At 35.4% G+C, this 21,070-nt stretch overlaps 1 protein-coding gene across 1 annotated transcript in view; it reads left to right on the top strand.

Annotated features, from left to right (window-relative positions):
- Window positions 1–21,070, top strand: part of LRRC7 (leucine rich repeat containing 7) — a 363,919-nt gene that overhangs the window by 87,166 nt on the left and 255,683 nt on the right. Inside the window, exon 5 of the mRNA XM_049775680.1 lies at window positions 504–560. Coding sequence (XP_049631637.1) covers window positions 504–560 — 57 coding nt within the window. The remainder of the gene's footprint in view (window positions 1–503; window positions 561–21,070) is intronic.

The following is a 21,070-nucleotide window of genomic DNA, read 5'->3' as shown; positions in this document are numbered from 1 at the left end:
TTCTCATCTGTATTATGGATGAGGAATCTGAAGTTAGGAAGTAGTAATGTCACCAAAATAGAATAGAAAAGATTCTGGATACCCCTATATCTATTGATCTAGCCACAACGTTTACATTTAAATAACTACACTGTACATTTACTTACATAAAGTTTATTATCTTTAGGGGAAAATTTCTGAGATCAAATGAGCATAGACATATTTAGTATATAATCAATAATTTGTTGAATGAAAACAATAAATCGGATATATTTTCTATAACATGAGATATGAATGACCTGGTTAAATCATGTTTGGAGGATCTTTACTTTTAGGAGAGTAGGTATTATAGGACAATATTAACACAAGAACAATTGATCTGTATAATTGTATAAAATTCATAATTTTGCTAAATTATTCTTTGGGAATGTTGATTTTAATAATACAATGGGTGATTTGTTTTTATCATCATAATACTATTCTCTATAAAATATTAAGAGTAAACACTCTGATTTATTTTATAGACTTGTCAAATTACGGATCTTGGAGCTGAGAGAAAATCACTTGAAAACTCTACCAAAGTAAGTGACTGTGCATTTTCTAAATTTTGATTTATGATTTTTTTTTACTAGTATGTGAAATGACATTTCACTTTTACGATGTGTTTGCTATTTTGGTTGAGTTCATTTTTGTACAAGTCTTTCCTAGAAACTGAAAGATACACTATATTATGAGTTCATAGTAAATATAAATACTTTTGTCTTTTAAAAATCATACTGCAAAAAGAGGTGGGAAGATTCTGTATCTACATCTCTAATCATTATTGCAAGGAAACTTACAAAATTGATATTTTCATGACTTAAAAACAATCAAGTTTCTAAAGCAACATATACAGCTTTTTTATTTAAAGTTTAATATGTAATGGCTATGGAATAATGATTATGCAATAAAATGTGGTAAAATTTGTTCATTTACAAACCAATATTAACATTTTATGCAGTGTTTTATTTAGTTAAATATTTTGTTTCACCCCACTTTGGGTTATTTAGATCAAGTAACAGGATTTTGTGTACACAAGTGACATTTTTGAAAGTGAAAACTATGATAAGGATTTTTAAGAAATCAATATGGCCAGGGCCGGAGAGATGGCATGGAGATAAGGTGGTTGCCTTGCATGCAGAAGGATGGTAGTTCGAATCCTGGCATCCCACATGGTCCCCTGAGCCTGCCAGGAACTATTTCTGAGCATAGAGCCAGGAGTGAACCCTGAGCACTGCCAGTTGTGACCCAAAAACCAAAAAAAAGAAAAAAGAAATCAATATGGATTTTATATATTTACTAGTGTTAGTCTATATACTATCAATAGTAATAATGATATTAGTAATATCATTATTATTTTCTTTTATTGAAGAATATTGACCACCATCACTAACTATCCAAATATATCAGTAGATCAGTAGCACTTAGGAAACTTTTCGCTGTTGGTTCAAAACTTAATTTTTTAAAATCCTTTTCATAAGCGGATTAGAAGGAATTTCCTTGGTTGATTTTTAACCAATATGTCAGCCAAACACCTTCAAATATACATTAAATCTTTAAATTTTCATACCTCATTATGTAAGACTTTAAATAATGACTTGAATTCTATCTAAATATACAAGTGATAAAACATAATTATTCCTCCATAAGTGGAAGACAAGGGTAAAACATGGGAAGGAGGGCAGGTCTCCATATCTTTATACCTGCCACACTTAATTCATTGTAAGTCAAGGCACTAAAAGAGCAGTTGTTTCCCAGCATCTGTATGTCAGCATGGTGCTTGAAGAGAAAATATGGATCAAAGGGAGGAGAACTCATTTCCCTCTGCTTTCAAGCAATGATGTGGATCTGAAATAGAAAATTAATCTGAAGTGGGTTGCCAAGTTTTTGCATTTATATTTTAAATATAAGTTATATTATGCAGGGTCCTGAAGCCCCCCAGGGGGGCCCGGCCAGCAGGAATTAGCTGGAAAGGCTTCTCAGACGACCGCACTTCTATTTTGCTGAGTAGAAGCACAACCACACTGTAAAAAATCTGAGAGAGGTTAATAATAAAGACCCAAGGCAGCGTCTCACTGTTCAAGGGTGTCTTTATTGGCTACAGTTCCTTCTTAAATAGTGTAGGAGAAAAGGGGCAGTACAAAGGTGATGTCAATCATACTTTTGGCGCGAAGGCTCATAAGGAAGTGGGCAGTGGGCTAGGGGCTGGATGACCTTCAAGCTATGCTGAACGTGCTGTTTCAATGGAAACTTCTAGTGTCCTACTAGCTGCATTCCTAATTGCTTGACTATCAGGAAATGGTGCAATATGTGCTTGCCTAAGTGATCTTGAACAGACAATATAGCATATACTTATTGATAACAGCCTAAATTACTCCGGAATGTGGTCTTAAGGAATGGGGCCTAGTTTCTGATAACTGTACCAGGCAGTTTTTACTCTCCTCCGGGCTAAGAGCTAAATTATGTCCTGCAGCTGTACATTCTTTTCTCTTAGCTCAAAATTTTACAGCAAGACTGCATATTGCTTTTAGGTGAAAAGCTGGGCTATGGCAGAGAGAACAGCAAAATGTCCTCAAACAAGTCAGTCCCCAACATCTCCCCCTTTCTCTTCTAATAAAAGAAGGAAAGTCGTGAGCGGGTGGAAGAACCGTGTCTTAGGCATACAAGGTTTGACCAGGTCGGACACGGCCAAAGCCGCATTTAACAGGTGGCCACAGACGCCATGGTTGCGCGCAGAGATCCGAATTATGCGTTGTAGCCTTTTAGGGCCGTGCCCTAACTGGGACCTTGCTAATCCCGTCGTAGGTGTCTCCACAGCCGAGAGCACAAGTGCCGGAGCGAGCTCCGTCTGTTAGCTATGCGCTCTATCTCCTGGAAACTTAGTGGCTGGAAAGGCGGCTTGGTGACTAAAGCCAAGTTTTCACAGGAGTCACGCGGGGTTAGACGCTGGTAGTTAACCTGAATAGAGGTTTTTGCCTTTTCATCTACCTGGTTTTTAATAAAGGCAGTAATTTTGCGGAAAATCCATGGGCCAAGCGAAAAGAGCAGCATGAGGCTAATAAGAGGGCCCACAACGGTGGACAAGATAGTGTAGAACCAAGGGGAAGAGAAAAACCAATCCTGGTACCAACCTTGTTCTTCATCGAAATGTTTTTCAAAATCTTTTATACCATCACCAATATGTTGGACGCTGTCCCTAACTAATCCAGTTTTGTCTTTAAAAATACAACATTGTTCCTTAAGGGCTACACAGACTCCCCCTTTCTTCAAAAAAAAAGGAAACCAAATTAAAGCATGGTGGTTTTGCTGCACTATCTTTGCTAGGGATTTAACAATGTGCTTTAAGTGTTGTAAACTTAGTTTAAGTTTGTAAACATTATTAACAACAGTTATACTTAAGGCATTGACAGATTTTAGAGTATGAACCAATGAATAAATTATTGTGCTTACAGCGGTAGCACCCAGGCCTATGATTAAGGCTAGGGTGAGAGCAGGTTTGACAGGTAAGTTAGGCATTAAAACAATGAAAACACAGTAGTTTTAGGACTGAAAAAACAAATGTGAAACAATGGGGGAGATAAACCAGTGAAACAGGCAAGAAACGTTAAATTGGGGGCAATTATGAACTAAAAGGAGGAATTAATGACAAGAATTTGATTACAATTTTCAATAGGGGGAATCATATTGGGTACCAAAAGGCAAAGTATAAGTTTCACCATCTGTTCCAAGGTGATGCTGAAGTAAGGCTTGGGGCTGGATCGCAGAGCGAAGGGGTTAGAGACAGGCAGGAGGTTGCCAAAGCAGGCAGGGTCGGTGATGGTGGAGGCGTTGACCAGCTGTAGGATGAGGTTTGAGGTGGGTGAATAGCAGGTACCGAAGGCGTTTGCATCTGGGCGGAGGGCGGAAGCGTTGATCATGACAAGGATGAGCTGAGAAGAGGAGGGGGGTCCGGAAGACCACGTGGGCTGGAAGGGTGGGGAAGCAGGCAGAGTCCTGAAGAGCTCAGGGCATGGGAGAGGTTGAGCTGACATAGCCAGTGTGTCCTGGGGAATGGGTGAATGGGCCAGGTTGTGGCAAAATTGATTGGGGGTGGTTCACTCTTCCTTAGCACCCATGGTGAGGGCACAAAGGGCTACTTCCAGGATGGGTTAGGGGATGCGTGGGAGGGGTTTGGCTATGTATGCGGCACCATAAAAGGGGAAGGGAAGGAACCAGAGGTGTTGCCATTGTCTTGCAAGGGAGTGAAGTGGAGCAAACAAATTAATGAAGCCTTGGTTCGAAGGGGGTGGTTGGTGGCAGCCAGGCAGAGTACCATTCAGCATTTCCTTTAGGCAGAGTCAGTTAGAAACAGGTCCGGTAGGAATGGTGGGCTAGCAGTGGGTGAAGATAGGACTGCAGGAAGCTGTAGGAGGTCTATAAGAAAACAACTTGGCAGGAGGTAATGCCTCTGACTTTTGCCAGACTTTAGCACTTTTAAAAAATCTTATAATTAATGATAGCCAATTGTTCAAAAACCTTTAAACTGAACTTAAATGATTTCCTTTAAACTTCTTAGTTATTATATTAAAGCTAGATGCTTCTTTTTCTAGCCAAATCTGGCCTTATTCTATTGGCCTTAACTACACATAGCAGAAAAACTGGGGATTGCAAAGTCCAAAAATTCTCCAGGAAAAAGTTATTCCTGATGGCCATTTGAGAAATTTTTGGGGTTTACCATCCCCTACCTTTTTTGCCATGCTGATAGAACAAAGCTAGCTTAGCACAGGATTTTTGGCAGGATTTCACAGTTTGTTAGATGACGAGACTAAGCCAGGTAAAAAAAATTAATTGAAATTTTAAAAATGGATAAGGCTTTAAAAATTGTATTTATATGAAATGCAAAAATAACAAATAGACAGACAGAACAAACACGAAACACAACATTGTGGCCACTTTCACGCATAACACACACACATGAACAGACAAGAGGACTTATTCAAAATTTGCATTGGAAAAATTGACAAGCGCTTTTTAAATATTTAGCCGGCATGTTTGTAAAAAAATTGTTAACGTAGCTGGAGTGGAACTGCTGAAAATAAATTTTAAGGTTTAGCTTTAACACAAAACATTTTTAAAACAATTGTAATTTAAAGTTGAAAACATAAAGTAAAATGTTAGCAGTTAAAATTTTGTTAAGTAAATTGCTTAGTGAGCACTGTAGAAGGAGTCTGCACTCTGAAGTATGATATCATTTGCTGTAAAGGAACAGGTTTGTTATAAATTGGTTTTACAGTAGAATAGTAAGACAGCTGTAATAAAGTGTTAAAATTTTTATGATTAAACACAAGAGCATGAACTATGATTATTAAAGGTATAAAAAACTGACTTTAAAAAACAACTGTTTTTACTTTGAAGACTTAAAGTGAATAATTTGTAAAAAATATTAGATACCAAATTGACAAAATGTTTAGACATTATAAAATATAGTTAAAGACATTTGATGCATTTACACACCTAGAGCTTAAGACCAAAATTATTTTTAATACTTGTTAATTTGCTTATAAAATTTAGTTACTTTTATGATACTAATTAACAATATTATTTTAAAAAGGGCTAACCACAACATGAACAGAGACAACTTAAGATTAAACTTGGAAAATGCAAAATTATTTGTACTTACCTTTGAGTTTAAAATTAAGCTTGAAATTAAGAAAAGAAATAAAGCTACTTAAGGTTTAAGTTTATGAACAATAATTTATGAACAAATTTATTTAACTAGTTATCATATTGTTTTTGTTATTGAAATGGCTTTTATGCCACTATTTGAACTGCCTAACCACTTTTAAGGTTTAGATTATTTGGTTTAAGTTTTTCAAATGGCAATGCTATTTTGCTATATTTATATGCATTCAAAAGAGCTTAGGCTTAGCTTAGAGTTTTGGAATGTTTATACATTATTGTTAAGGAAAGCTGACCAACTTATTTTGCTCACTTGTATTATTTTAGTTCTTAAAAAATTAACTTTCTAAACATGTGCAGTAATTTTAACAAAGGAGTTTTGCTTTTTTTCCCAATGCAGAGGTTCTTAAAAACAAAGTTAAAAATGTTACAAAATGTTATTTAACTATTAGATTTGAATGGCAAACATGGGAAGGAAAGAGCAATTAAAAAGACAAAATATAAGAAATATTTAAATGCAGATTAAGGAGCCTAAGCTACTAAAAAATGCCCATGACATGAACTATTTTACAAACTTCATATACTTTTAAGATTAAAAATAATTTTAAAAAAGACTTAAATTTTAATATTTGTGTGTTTGTTTAAGTTTTAAAGCACGAAAAGGTTTTTTGTTTACTGATAATTTGTTATTACAAGTAACAGAATTATGACCTTACTTTAAAATTTTTGAGAGGCATGAACAAGGGTGTTTATTGCTGTTATTTTCCTGTTGCTGTGACACAGACTTTGGAGAGTGACTCAGGCACAGAGCTGCTGACAAGCTAGGGTTTGGAAAATGTACACTGCGCCTTTAAAAGCTTAGAGGCCGAGCTTACAGCGCAGGGAAGAGAGAAAAAAAAAAAAACGGCGGGCTTTTTTTTTTTTTTTTTTTTTTTTTTTTTTTTTTTTTTTTTGCATTTTAGCTACATAGAAACTTAGTTTTAAAAACAGGTACGTCACCTTTGCGTAGGTTAAACTTATTATGACATTTTGTAACACATTTAAGACTTTTTAATTTTACCAACTGTGGCCTTTATACTTAGAAAAACATTTCAACTTAGGCATCCCAACTCAGGAAAAGGGAACAGTTGTAGCACCAGAGAGACAATTATAAAAGCCTGAGGGAAGATAGGCATTTGTATAGTAAGGGATGGGAGGTTTTCGCCCTGCTTGCTGAAATTGCTGAAGCGGCGCATGGCCAGGAGGGGGGGGGGGGAGTAGCAAAAGTTTGTTGTCACGTGTGGAACCGGGTTTAAGCTGGGATTTGGAAAATGGGCGCTGTCCCTTTAAGGTGAAGCCAGCGATGAGCTCAGAGATTAGAATGTGTGCTTGCTTGCTGGAAGGAAAGATTTTACTGCGGAGAAAAAGTTAACTTTGCAAGAGTTCAGCTTTTCAGCGGGGGAGACAGCGCCGCCCCCAATAGATTTCAATCAGGAGAGCGTGTAAGGGGCTGGGGTCACACGGCTTGAAACAGCTGTGAGGCTTTTCCAATTAAAGGCTTTGTATTGTTGCAATTGCTGGTTAAGGAGGGGAGTTGGTGGAACAGGGACGGAGCTGAAGCTAGGGAAGTGAAGGGCTGTTTAGGATTTTGCACAGAGGGTGCAGCGGCAGAAGTAAAGATGAAGGGTCAGAAGAGGAAGGAAACTGAGAGACAGAGTTAGAGCGAGAGGGAGCCCAGGAACACTAGATTTTTGGCAAACATCATGAACAAATATTAAAAAATTACAAATATCTTTTTTGGTAACCTCTATATGTCTGGCTTTCAACTCAGACTGTATATATTTAATGAATTTAAGTTCAGTACTCAAAGAATTACCCATGGTAGCGTATCCTATGGGTTAAGCCCCAAAAGCCAATCAGGGGCGGCGATCGGAACGACTGGAAAAACTGCAGTTTAAATATTTGATTAAGGCTAACTCGTTTCAACGCTTACCCTGATGAGGTAATTTCCGCGATTTACGAAGGAGCTCTAGACTCGCCGACCTGTAGTCGTTCGGAGTGTGGCGGTGATCTTCGAGCCCAGCGTTGGGCGCCAAAATGCAGGGTCCTGAAGCCCCCCAGGGGGGCCCGGCCAGCAGGAATTAGCTGGAAAGGCTTCTCAGACGACCGCACTTCTATTTTGCTGAGTAGAAGCACAACCACACTGTAAAAAATCTGAGAGAGGTTAATAATAAAGACCCAAGGCAGCGTCTCACTGTTCAAGGGTGTCTTTATTGGCTACAGTTCCTTCTTAAATAGTGTAGGAGAAAAGGGGCAGTACAAAGGTGATGTCAATCATACTTTTGGCGCGAAGGCTCATAAGGAAGTGGGCAGTGGGCTAGGGGCTGGATGACCTTCAAGCTATGCTGAACGTGCTGTTTCAATGGAAACTTCTAGTGTCCTACTAGCTGCATTCCTAATTGCTTGACTATCAGGAAATGGTGCAATATGTGCTTGCCTAAGTGATCTTGAACAGACAATATAGCATATACTTATTGATAACAGCCTAAATTACTCCGGAATGTGGTCTTAAGGAATGGGGCCTAGTTTCTGATAACTGTACCAGGCAGTTTTTACTCTCCTCCGGGCTAAGAGCTAAATTATGTCCTGCAGCTGTACATTCTTTTCTCTTAGCTCAAAATTTTACAGCAAGACTGCATATTGCTTTTAGGTGAAAAGCTGGGCTATGGCAGAGAGAACAGCAAAATGTCCTCAAACAAGTCAGTCCCCAACAATATTATAAATAAAATCCAATGCTAGATTAATGAAATGAACTTCATCTGAGGAACTTCGGGGAAATTTTCAGTCATCAGTAGTAAAGCTCATAATTAGTACATATGTATTCTGTATGCTTTGAAACCATGCCAGTATTGAGCAGAATTAAAATAAGTTTGATTTTCACTGAACATGTTTGGCATAAGAAAAACTCTGTAAAAATGACCTTGGGTCTTCCTGGCAGACTGTCTTGCATGTAAAGTTTCTATATCTTGGTTCATTTTTTACCTCTACGGATTTATGTAGGACTGATGATACATAGCTAGGTAGCAATTAAAGCAAAAAGTGTAACCAAGAACTGATCCACACAACTGAGTTTGGATTGGAATAGGGGATTGAAAGAGAGGGTGTTATGTTGTTTGGAAGAGGAGGTAGATATTCTGGTGATGGGTATGTTATTAGAATTAAGTACACAAAAACATTAATAACATTTCTTTAAGTTTTGTTTTAATTTTAAATTACTTTCAAACTAGTAACTTCATTTATAATTTATAAAAATAGTTCAAAAGACTCAAAACACAAAATATGAATAACTGGGCATTCATTTTGGTGCTAATAGGATGAAAATTACAAAAGTATTGTCTTGAAAAAAGATCAGCTATGTAATAGACATGGCGACTTCTAATACTTAAAGTTAGGTGAAATCTTTATATCTTTCCTTTTCCACTTTCAGTAAAATTTAAAAAGAAATGTAGCTTTAGGACAAACATCTTGAGGATAATAATTATCACTCTAAGAGAGAGTGTGATTTCCTGAGAGATGAAAAGATTGTAAGTCTTTATGGTTCCACAATTATTTTACTTATTAAATATATTCTAAATATATAGAGTATAATAGGTTTTGTCATAAAATTCACATGCCTAAACATCCATGTAAATGTAATAAACTTATAAGAATTATGACAGTTAAGCAAACCGAGATAGATATTTGAATGTCTACATTGTATTACATAGTCTTACATGAAATTGAGCTCAATATTCTAAATATATTTTCATTCTCCATTCATGACTAGTTAAAGTGAAATGTGAAATGGAAGAGAAATTCGAATACATTTCCACCTATTTGCTTAAAAAATATTGGAATTCATGGGGCCGGGTAGGTGGCGCTGGAGGTAAGGTGTCTGCCTTGCAAGCGCTAGCCAAGGAAGGACCGCGGTTCGATCCCCCGGTGTCCCATATGGTCCCCCCAAGCCAGGGGCGATTTCTGAGCACATAGCCAGGAGTAACCCCTGAGCGTCAAACGGGTGTGGCCCAAAAACCAAAAAAAAAAATATTGGAATTCCAATATTAAAAAATATTGGAAAATTCAGTCCATGCTTATGTCAAATAACAGAGGACATTAAAGTAAATTTCAACAACAACAAAAAACACTTTAACATCCCATGATCCAATTCTTCTCGCAAAAGAATCACTTCTGCATTATATTTCTTGAGGGGTACTCAGAAAAATGAGATCCCATGGGGGGCCCTTAACTATTTATCTGTCTAGAATTCTCTGCATAACTAGATATTCCTAATGATTTGCTTCTCTCTTCAGCTGTTGCCTCAGTGGCTTTTCCTCATCACACCATCTCAAGTGGTTTGCTCTTAGCCTGAATACCATTTCACTGTTTTTCCATTTGCACTTAGGGTCTCTGAATTCTCTATACTCTTTGCTTACTTATAGATGAGCTCCTTGGGAACCTTTGTCCCCTTATAGAGGGCTATTTTTCCTTTTCTGTTTTGTGCACTGCCAAAATTCCTTTGCCTACAATAGTGTGTACCATGAGAACTCAATAAATAAACTAATTGACTGACTCATTGTGAGAAATAACTGTAGTGTGACCTGAATATTTTATATCACTTGATCATACTTTCCTTGTCAATTGATAGGGGATATTCAATAATAAGATTAATGAGTCTTTGGTGAATATGATGGAATCAAACAGGAACAAATAACTGGGGTTGCTGAGAACTGATAGCCAAAATTTGAATTTTGAACCTATATATATTCTTGGATTACCACTCACACACACTCAATCTTCATAGCTATTCAATTGGTTTCATGTTACTCAGAGTAGCTAATGCATAGCAAAAAACAAAAATTTCAAATTCAGGATGTTAGCACTTTTACCAATTAGCTAAAACTCAAAATAGTATAATATCTTTATATTTTATATTTATAGTTGCTAAAATATAATAAATTTAGTCAAAAATATTTTTGTGGTTGCTAAAATATACATTTAGTGAAGAAACAATATATAATGAGTCAAAATTTAAGGACTGACTACACTTTTAAGTGAAAATTAGGACCCATTTCTATGCAGTCAAACTAATGGCAAATTATAGCTTTTATGATAAAAATTGACTTTCTCTTTAAATAAAAATGTTGTATATGGTGAGAAAATTTATCCTGATGCCTTAACTTTGATTTGCCTTATATTTTAATGCTTCGTTAGTTAATAATTACTTATTATGATTACAATTCAACTTCTTTCGATCTGAACTGAAATATAATTTTATGTAAATACATCTGTGATGATTCTGAAAATATGAAGTACTTTGAAGAAAAGAAAACACATATTAAGCTAATGTTAATGGTTCTATTTGTCTTGCCTTGCCTGTACAAAGGAAGTGATGAAGTGTGATTTCTCAGTCTGCTATCCTAATATACTGAGAGACATGTTTCAAACATATGCCAGAAATATTGTAAACAGGGTAAAAAGCAGTGAACAAATCACAATGTGGAAATGGTTGACTTTGGTGGTTAAGGAGATCTAAGAGTGGGAAGAAGAGATTCAGAGTGTTAAAGTGCTAACTCTTAAGTAGTAGTGACTTGTTTTGAATGATGACTCCTCTAAGTATTTGGAAAAAAAAAAAAAAGATCAATTTAGAAGTGTTCCAAAATTCCCTTGCTTCCATTTAAAATCCACTCAAGGCCCATTGTGAATTTTTCTTTTTATTTCTTCTAGAAGTGGATAATTTTAATTTTTACATAAAATAAGCTACCTCAAAAATACAATACGAGGAAAGAATATCAAAAAATAAGAGATAAACTGTCAAACAATTATTTGTGCTTGCTAAAATAGAATAACTTTGGAGAAGAAGCAGTATATAACGAGTCAAAATTTAAGAAAAAGACTAAATTTTTAAAATAAAATCTATAATAAAATTTAAAATAAAATTAAACTACATGACTGTTTCTAATGGATACATATTTTTAAAAAGATACTGTATTTAGTAATTTTTTTTCAGTTAGCAGCATTGTTTTACTATTTTAAACAAATGTTTTATTTGTTTTATTTTCTCCATAAAAAGTCATAAAAGAGAAATGTAAAAACAGATTTTTTCTAAGTATTAGCTTGACAGAACCTTTGAAACTTGTATTCTCCATCTAGTAATATCTAAGATAAGTTTACATGTTAAAATATTTCATAATTTTGTAGCATGATTATTTATATGCTTTTAGGCCCTGTGCACTATTTCCGTTACTAAATAATACTTTGCCTCAGTAAACAAAACTTCATAAATTTGACAGTACCCCTCTTTGTACAGGACACACAAAACTCAAGGACCTCAGGACCCACAAAACATACATCTGCTCACAGAAGTTGCAGATACATTATACCTAACCTGAACAAACTCTAAGAAAAATATTCACATTGAATTGCATTTAAAGTAATTAAATTAGTTAAAATCAGAGCTATAAGAAAGCGCTGTTAATAAGAAACATTAGATAGGGATCAAGAAAAGACTAAAATATGATTTCTGACTAAAGAATATAAATAAATATTGTAAGTAAAAGCACCAATTTTAAATTAGAATTTAAAAGGCTTTATTGGCACAGCTGAAAGGGCTTGTATGGGTCTAAAGATTAGATTATAGCAATGTATTAATGTTGATTTTCTAATTTGGGTGTTTTTATTCGGCTGAATTGGAGATTGTGCTTGTTAATGATGGGACATCGGGCTTGTAATTAACTATGAAGTGGTTCAGAAAAGTTATTTGCACAGTATGTTAAACTTTTTGTAAGTTATGATTATTGCAACATAAATGCTTACTTTAAAAGCATATTTTCACTTCATTTTTGAATATATCAATACAGAGAGTGATCAGAGAATTTTAATTCAGGCACTAATGTGTAATAATGTATAAAGGAGCATTTCAATGATAAATATTCTGCATTATGAATACTCTGAATATTAGTTTTTACTACCTTCAGCATGAATAATCTATTTTATCATTCTTCCTTAAGATTTTAAAACACGTATTTCCATAGAACATGTCTTTAGTTTCATAACTTAATTTATTCTGTTTAAGTGAAGTCACTTTATAACCAAACTTATCAAAAACTATCATGTATCTTTGTTTTTATTTTTAAAACCTCTGTTCCTTTGCCATATATTTTATTATTAGTTTTCACTGTCAAAATAATGAAAATTCACAGTATAATGTATATTCTGAACTGGACAGGCGTGACTAAGTCATTTTCTATTCTCCTTGGGTGTCTTCTTAATTTATCTCATATGGTATTAATGCACTAGTTATTTCAGTAAAATATATCAATGGATTCCTCCATGCTATTGTAACAACAACAAAAAAAGGTTGTCAGGCACTGCTTATAGAATAGCTTTTTGATGTTTCTATTAACTCTGCTTCTGAAACCATAATACCATAATGCATAATGGGATCCAATATTTTTGTTGTCACATTACTTTATGCTTTTACCAGAATATATTCAATTTCTGAAGCATGTTTGACTCAAGCTCATGATTTCTTTACATTCTGAGATCCAAAGCGACAATATAAGAAGTTAGCTAATCCCGAGTGACATATTTGCATCCTCTGTTTTTTAAGCCTGTACACCATGAACTAGATGTATTCTTACTTTCACCTAGAGTTCTGTCTCAATGAAATGAAAGAAGTGATAACAATTACACTTCATTTTAAAGTATCCTATAAATTTTAATAGACATTAACAGTGTTGTTATTAGAGTCCCTTATAAAGTTAACTTTTCAGTGGTCACAAAAAAGGCAAAACTGTTTGTTCAATCTTGTGAACTAAATGTTCTTCTTTGAAGCCTTGGCTTTTCAAAATAAATTAAGATTTAGGATCTACATTTCTGCAGAGCCCAAGTGAAGACCAAAACTGGTATCAAATTATTCTTCAAGAGTACTTGAATCAGCAGCAACTGTGATCCATCTTGAATGATTAACTGTAGCAGAAGGTACAAACCGTGTGTTAGAATAATGAGGTGGTTGTTTCAGTTTCGTAGTACTGAAGGACTTAATCTTTTCTTGGAACAATTAGCTGGTAATTAGTTCTTTTTCAGCTGAAAGGGGCTATAACCTGCTTGACTAAGTATATTCTTCACTATCAAGCAAACTTAGACTTGTATTTAGGCCCTTGATTTTTTTTATAAATGATCATCTTTGATGAAAAAGGAACCAAATTAGCATTTAGAACCAATAAAGTGTTTACCAAAAAGTTAGATGCTCTGAGTGTTTTCAAGGAAAGATATTCATGGGACACTATAGTTTTCATTCATAAAAATCTCTATTCAAAAGGGAAAGGTGGTCCTTTTAATTTATTTTGTAATGAAGTAATAAAGAATATGTTATATTAATATGTCTTTCTTTTTGAGTATTCTGTAATGGCATCACTATATAAATATTTCTCATCAACAAAGAATTGTCTAGTATTTACAGAATAGTAATAAATTCTATCAATTTTTATTTTTTCATAAATTAGTAGTTTGTGGGCATATATTGGGCTTAAATAGTAAAATACATGATAAAAATAAACAAAAGCATTCAACAAGATTAGATCTACTACTGATTATTTCTCTTATAAAATTTAACACAAATTTTCCATGTATGCTATCTTTATATATTAAAGAAATGTTATTTTTCTGTATTATCTTTCTGTATTAAATATATGTTCTTAATATAATAATAAAGTTGAACTTGGTATCGGAAAAATACACAAAGACATAAAGGAACTATTTATCGTTTATTCCTGATCTTAGAATTTACTTTGTAATGGTTAATTACAAACACTGCCCTTAGTTCTATTCCATAAAAGTCAAATATTGCAAGAGTATGTACCACATATTGTAACAGAAGTTACTACTCTTCTTTACCCCAAACTCCATGGCAAAACCAAACCAAACCAAAAAGAAATCTGATATTTTCTTCATCTGCCTTTTGGGCATCTGTATTTCTTCTTTGACAAAGTTTCTGTTCATTTCTTCTTCCTATTTTTTTGATGGGGTTAGTATTTTTCTTGTTAATCTTACATATGCCTTACCTATCTTACATATTAACTTACATATTCACTCCTTATCAGATGGCTATTGGGTACAGCACTATTATTAGTAACCATAATCTTGAAACAACCCAAATGTTCAAGAACAGATGATTAGATAAAGAAATTGGTATATCTACACAAAGGAATACTATATAGCTTTTAGGAAAAATGAAGTCATGAAACTTGCTTATACACAGATGTATCTGGAGAGTATTATGCTGAGGGAATTGAGTCAGATAAGGGGGGATAGACATAGAATGATCACACTTATTTGAGGAATATTTTTAAAAAGAGAGTATGGTACTAGCAAAAGACAATAGACAAGTGTCAGGAGAACTAGTCCATGGTAGGAAGCTTGCCACAAAGAGCGAAGGAGTGAGTTAGGCCCGAGAAGGGAACACTATGACAATGATAGTCGGAAATTATCATTCTCTACAAGTACTGGGTGCTGAAAGGAGGTAAAGTAATATGTATATATTCCTTCAGTAACAATATCACAAACCACAGTGCCAAAAAAATATAGAGAGAGAGAAGAAAAATGTTTGCTATAGAGAAGGAGGTACTAAAGGGAGGTTGGCAAGAAAATGGGGCATCAGTGATGAAATTGTACACTGATGAAAGAAAGATGGGTGGTTGAAGATTGTATGACTGAAACTCAATCGTGAACACTATCTCACGGTGATTCAATTAAAAAATTAACCTAATATTAATTAATTAGGGGCTGGAGAGATAGCATGGAGGTAGAGTGTTTGCCTTCTATGCAGAAGGTCATTGGTTTGAATCCCGGCATCCCCCGTGCCTGCCAGGAGCAATTTCTGAGCATGGAGCCAGGAGTAACCCCTGAGCGCTGCGGGGTGTGACCCAAAAAACAAAAACAGAAACAAAATTAATTAAAAGCCTCTGTTTTGTTATTTTTTCTACGTAAGGTAGCCCTCTTACCACAAAAGCCAGAGAGCACTTTCTTCTTCTCCTACGCCCTAAATTATTCACCATCCACTTAAGTCACATTTAAGCAGTTATCTCTTCCTTTGGCCATTGTCCAAATTGAAGTTCTTGATATTCCTTACCTTAACTTGCAGCAATTCCTCCTTGGTTTTGTTTCCCTTTGGACTCCATTCATCTGATTTTATTAAGAATTTCTCACTGAAACCCACCTTGACTCTTGTTGATTTAAAAGATCTAAGTACTGCTCAGAGTTTTCAAAAGGCCAACATGCAGAGGGCGGAGAGATAGCATGGAGGTAGTGCATTTGCCTTGCATGCAGAAGGACAGTGATTTGAATCCCGGTATCCCATATGGTTCCCTGAGCCTGCAGGGTGCAATTTCAAGCTTGAGCCAGGAGTAACCCCTGAGCGCTGCCAGATGTGACACCGCCCCCCCAAAAAAAGGCCAACATGCTAAGGTCATAATTTAGAGATAATTAATTCCTTTTTTTTTCTTCACTATGCCAATTATATGTCCTTTTTCTCTCCAAATCTCTTTTGAAAATCTTTCTTCTTTTTTTGTCTAAAAATCTCCAAATCATCGCTGCAAGTTCTGATGATCTTCACTTGAAAATTTATCATAGATTCTTCACTGAGAAGTGGTTGCTTTAGAATATCCTAGTGCTTTTACTAACAAAGTTTTTACAGAACTGTTTATTTAATTAATGTATGAATCAGTCATTTGATCCACTTCATTTTAAGAGGCTCTTTTGTCATCTTGAATATGTTATTTGAAGCTCTAAATCCATAATATGCCTATCCAATAAAGCCAATACTCAATGGCAGAGAAATATGCTTTTCATTCGCCTGCACAAATATTTTACAGCTTAGTTTGAACATTAATGAACACTCAACAGGTACAAGCAATTGATTTCCGTTGGGGCCCTTCTATAATGTATGGGAAATTTCTCAGAGAGAAGCTCTGACTTTTAGCAGATATATTTTATTCCAGCATTAAAGATAATCCCCTGAAGTTTGTATCTTGATATTTTTTTCTTTCAGGAAGCAACAAGTTACTCTATTATTGATAGTTAGTTCAATAAGACACCAAGATACCATAATGTAGTGGAAATGATTCTAACACCAAAAGCTTCTTGCTTTCTCTCTGTCTCTCTTTCCTCTACTAAAGCCAAGGTTAATTCAGATCTTCCAATATGCAAAATATCTCCTGAGAAAACTGAACAGAGTCGAGGGGAATATTTTGAAACTACTACAAGTTCCTCTGGCTTCTGTGACATTTAAGATTAGTGCCAGAGTAATATTAAAAATAAAAATTCACAAAAGATATTAACTTCATGACATTAATTTCTGTGGATATATATTTTCTATTTCCTGAGGCAGTATAAGCTTTTAGTTTGTTCTTTTGTGGCTTTTAAAGTTATGGGTTCTTCTTCCCAAGCCTCTTATTCCATTACATTTTATTTTACATTGTTTATACTCGAAAGGATCCTGAAACTTTACCTCACCACATTGTATTTCTCTGTATTTGTTCTTTATATTTAAACTTGATTTGATACTTAAAGGGTCTCTAATGTTTAGTCCATAAGAACAATATTTTCTGGATATAAGGGAAATGTCTTCTATATGTATAGTTAAATTTCACATAAAATTAATCAAAGTCAGATGCTGTGACTCACATATAGGTGTGTAGATATACATTTGTATTAAAACAACAGAATAGGAAATGTTATGTCATAGGAATGAATTCATAAAAATTAATAATAACATGCTATATTAAAAATTGTTTATTGGCCATTTTATAAATAAAATCATCAGTGTGTTTTAGTTCCATTGAAATGCCATTTAGACTCTTAGCTAAGTAGAGGAAAACAAATCTAAAATAGATTCCTAAAAAACAGAAAAGAAAAGGAATTGCTTTAATTGAATGTTTTATTTCTTTTCCAAAAGAAAAAAAAGCAAAAGCATTTCATTTTACTAAATTGAATCTCCATAGGCACCTCTGTGGTTGTAACATATAACTAATGGATATACATTTTAATATAAATATATATACATATATATATATATTTGTAAAAGAAAAACTCACATCTAAAGGCTGTGCTTAAGAAAAAATGGAAACTTCACTTTTGGCTTTCTGGAGCTAACTTAAGAACAAGCACACAAGCCATTGAATGTGGCATTAATACACTTCATAGATCTTTTCCTACTATCATTTGATCATTCCCAGTTTCTTTCCCTGTCACTGTAGGTTTATGTCTTTTCGTACATGCCAGCCAGTAAATTCTAATTTCATATAATGAACAAGTCAGTTAAAAATTATCAGACTTCGGCGAGGTGGTGCTAGAGGTAAGGTGTCTGCCTTGCAACCGCTAGCCAAGGAAGGACAGCGGTTAGATCCCCTGGCGTCCCATATGGTCCTCCCAAGTCAGGGGCAACTTCGGAGCGCTTAGCCAGGAGTAACCCCTGAACATCAAATGGGTGTGGCCCGAAAACAACAACAACAAAATATCAGACTTTGATACCAAATCCAAAGACAACAACAGAATCAATACCCAATCTACAACAAGCTAGACACAGAGGGGACCATTATACTAGCAGCCCAGGGAGCAGAGGAGGAGGGTATGGGATGCATGCTGGAAGGGGAGAGGGGGAGGAGAGAGGGATGACAACATTGGTGGTGGGAAGGCCCCTGATTTGATGTCACCATATAACTAAAATTTTACTGTGAATAATTTGTAATCCACTTTGGTCAAAATAAAAATTATTATAAAAAATAAAAATAACTTTTATGATCAGACACTCTGAGATTCTGGAGTAAAAGACAATGAACAGTATAAATAGATTGTTCTTTCATGATATCCAAGTCAGGTGGAAGGAGACTTACAAACACAATAAATCAATAAATAATATGGTGCTTTTTTATATAAAAATGATACATAAAATACTGGGGTTGGGAGTTTTATTATTTGTTAGGTTTACAGGTTTGGATGCTTTATTCATTTGATTTTGTGGTAGTTCAGAAAAGAAAGTGGACTTTTCATTAAGACTTGAATGGTGGGCTGAAGTGATAGTACAGTTGCAGGGCATTTGTCTTGCACATGGGAGATCCAAGATAGACCTAGGTTCAATCCCGGGCATTCCATATGGTTCCCCGAGCCTGCCAGGAGCAACATCGAGCACAAATCCAGGAGTAATTCCTGAGTGTTGCTGGTTGTGGCCCAAAAACCAAATATATATATATATATATATATATATATATATATACTTGAATGGTAAAAAGTAATGAAATTCTAGAGGAAGAACAACAACAACAAAAAAAATAGCAACAAAGAATAATAGGTAGGATTCGAAAAGATAGTACCAAGGATAGGGTACTTGCCTTGCACAAGGTCAGGGGTGGCGAACATGCGGCTCCCGGCCAAAATGAATGCGGCTCTTTGCCTCTTATCATTATTTTGTATACTGTGATTCTTTGCCAAGTTTGGATTTTGTTCTGCTGCTTCTGAGGAGAGATCTCCGAGAGCGGACTCCTGCCCCCAGGCCATCATCCCTTCTCCCATCCCTCGGCAACAACTGCACGGGCCAGTGAGCTGGGGACCTGTCTGTCACATGTTGGGTCACATCTCGCCGTTAATTCTTAGTGTGGAGGACGCAGCACACCCTCACCATCACTACAGGATTTTTACCCTCACTCAACATGGCAAAATGCAATGATGTCAGGGGTCTCAAACTTGCGGCCCTCCGTACAACATTTTGTGGCCCGAGGCCGGCCTTCAAATATCGCAGTATTCGCGATTATTCGCTTACCGAATAATCGCAATAAAAATCGCATTAGTAAGAAAAAAAATCACATTAAACATTCGCATACCCCGAGCAGTTCTGTTCGGGGTATGCAAATGTTTAATGAGATTTTTTGCGATTTTTTTTCTTACTAATGCGATTTTTTTGTTTGTTTTTGTTTTTGTTTTTGGGCCACACCCGGTAATGCTCAGGGGTTACTCCTGCCTATGCGCTCAGAAGTCGCTCCTGGCTTGGGGGACCATATGGGACACCGGGGGATCGAACCGCGGTCCGTCCAAAGCTAGCGCAGGCAAAGCAGGCACCTTACCTCTTAATGCGATTTTTTTATTGTGAATATTCGGTAAGCAAAATCCCTGATGAGGCCCTGCCTCACCCCGACTTTGCCTCCTGCAGCTCCCAGGAAAATTGAGTTTGAGACCCCTGCAATATGTATTTAATAATAGTTAAAATTATATGCTTTTGTGTGTGTTTGTCTGTTTTGGCACGTCACTGCGTGGTGTGGCTCTCTGACTCTCACAGTTTAAAATTTTGGCTCTTTGTGTCGAACTTGTTCACCACACCTGCACAAGATAGTCCCAGATTTCATTCCCCAAACCCTATAGGGTTAGATTTGATCCCTGAATGAATAACCAGGAGTAATCCCTCAGCACTGCCAGGTGTGACCCTAATACAAAAAGCAATCAAACCAAAAAGAGTAACCAACATAGATGAATTTTCCATCTTGGGGGTTGCCATATTTCAACCACTCTGGATTTTTCTCAAGTTCTTTCTCCTCTCTTCTTTCTCTACCTGCTCTCTCTTTCTTTTCTCTCTCCTACTCTCTAATTTTACTTCTAAAAATAGAGACTATATATAATGTATCTGAGAAGCAAAAAGATTAATATAGCTAGAACACAGTGAATAGAGTTTAGAGTATGAGATGAGATTGAAGACATGGGTAAAGTAAAAATTTAAAATCCCTTATGAAACCAGATTAGAAACTAGCGTTATATTCATATTATAATAGGAAGTCTGCTGAGGATCTGATCAAGAGAGAAGTATAATTTTATCTGAGCTTCACAAGCATCTGTGTGGTGGTTGTTTTGCAGGTGATGACTTTTAGATAGACAAAAAGAATTAAAGACATCAATTAGACACATTGCAATATTAAATATACACAATAGTAGTTTTGTTTAGTGTTTGAGTTCTGGAGATGGAATTCTGAGATTTGGAATCCATTTAGAAGCAGAGCTCTTTCTGTGAGAGCTGGAAGATAGGAAGTGAGAGAAAAAGACAAGATTGGATTTGACTAATGGGATGGATGGTGGCAGAACATTTTAAGAGGAGTCTGAGGAGAATAGACAATTTGATATTAGCAGTAGAACATTTAAAAGACCTCTTAGATATCAAAGGTAAGTGGTGTACATTATGTATGTTTCATAGATAAATCATCTGCTCAGGAAGATAAGATAATAAATGAAGGAGTCATGACAGTGTAGATGAGATTTAAAATTCAGATTTTAAAAAAAGACACAATTTAAAATTGGAAGTCACCAGAAAAGGCTGCTAGAAAGAACCTCAGAAAAAACA

This window comes from Suncus etruscus, chromosome 6, assembly GCF_024139225.1.
Source record: "Suncus etruscus isolate mSunEtr1 chromosome 6, mSunEtr1.pri.cur, whole genome shotgun sequence".
Taxonomy (NCBI): Eukaryota; Metazoa; Chordata; class Mammalia; order Eulipotyphla; family Soricidae; genus Suncus; species Suncus etruscus.
This window is presented reverse-complemented; position numbering and strand designations above follow the sequence as displayed.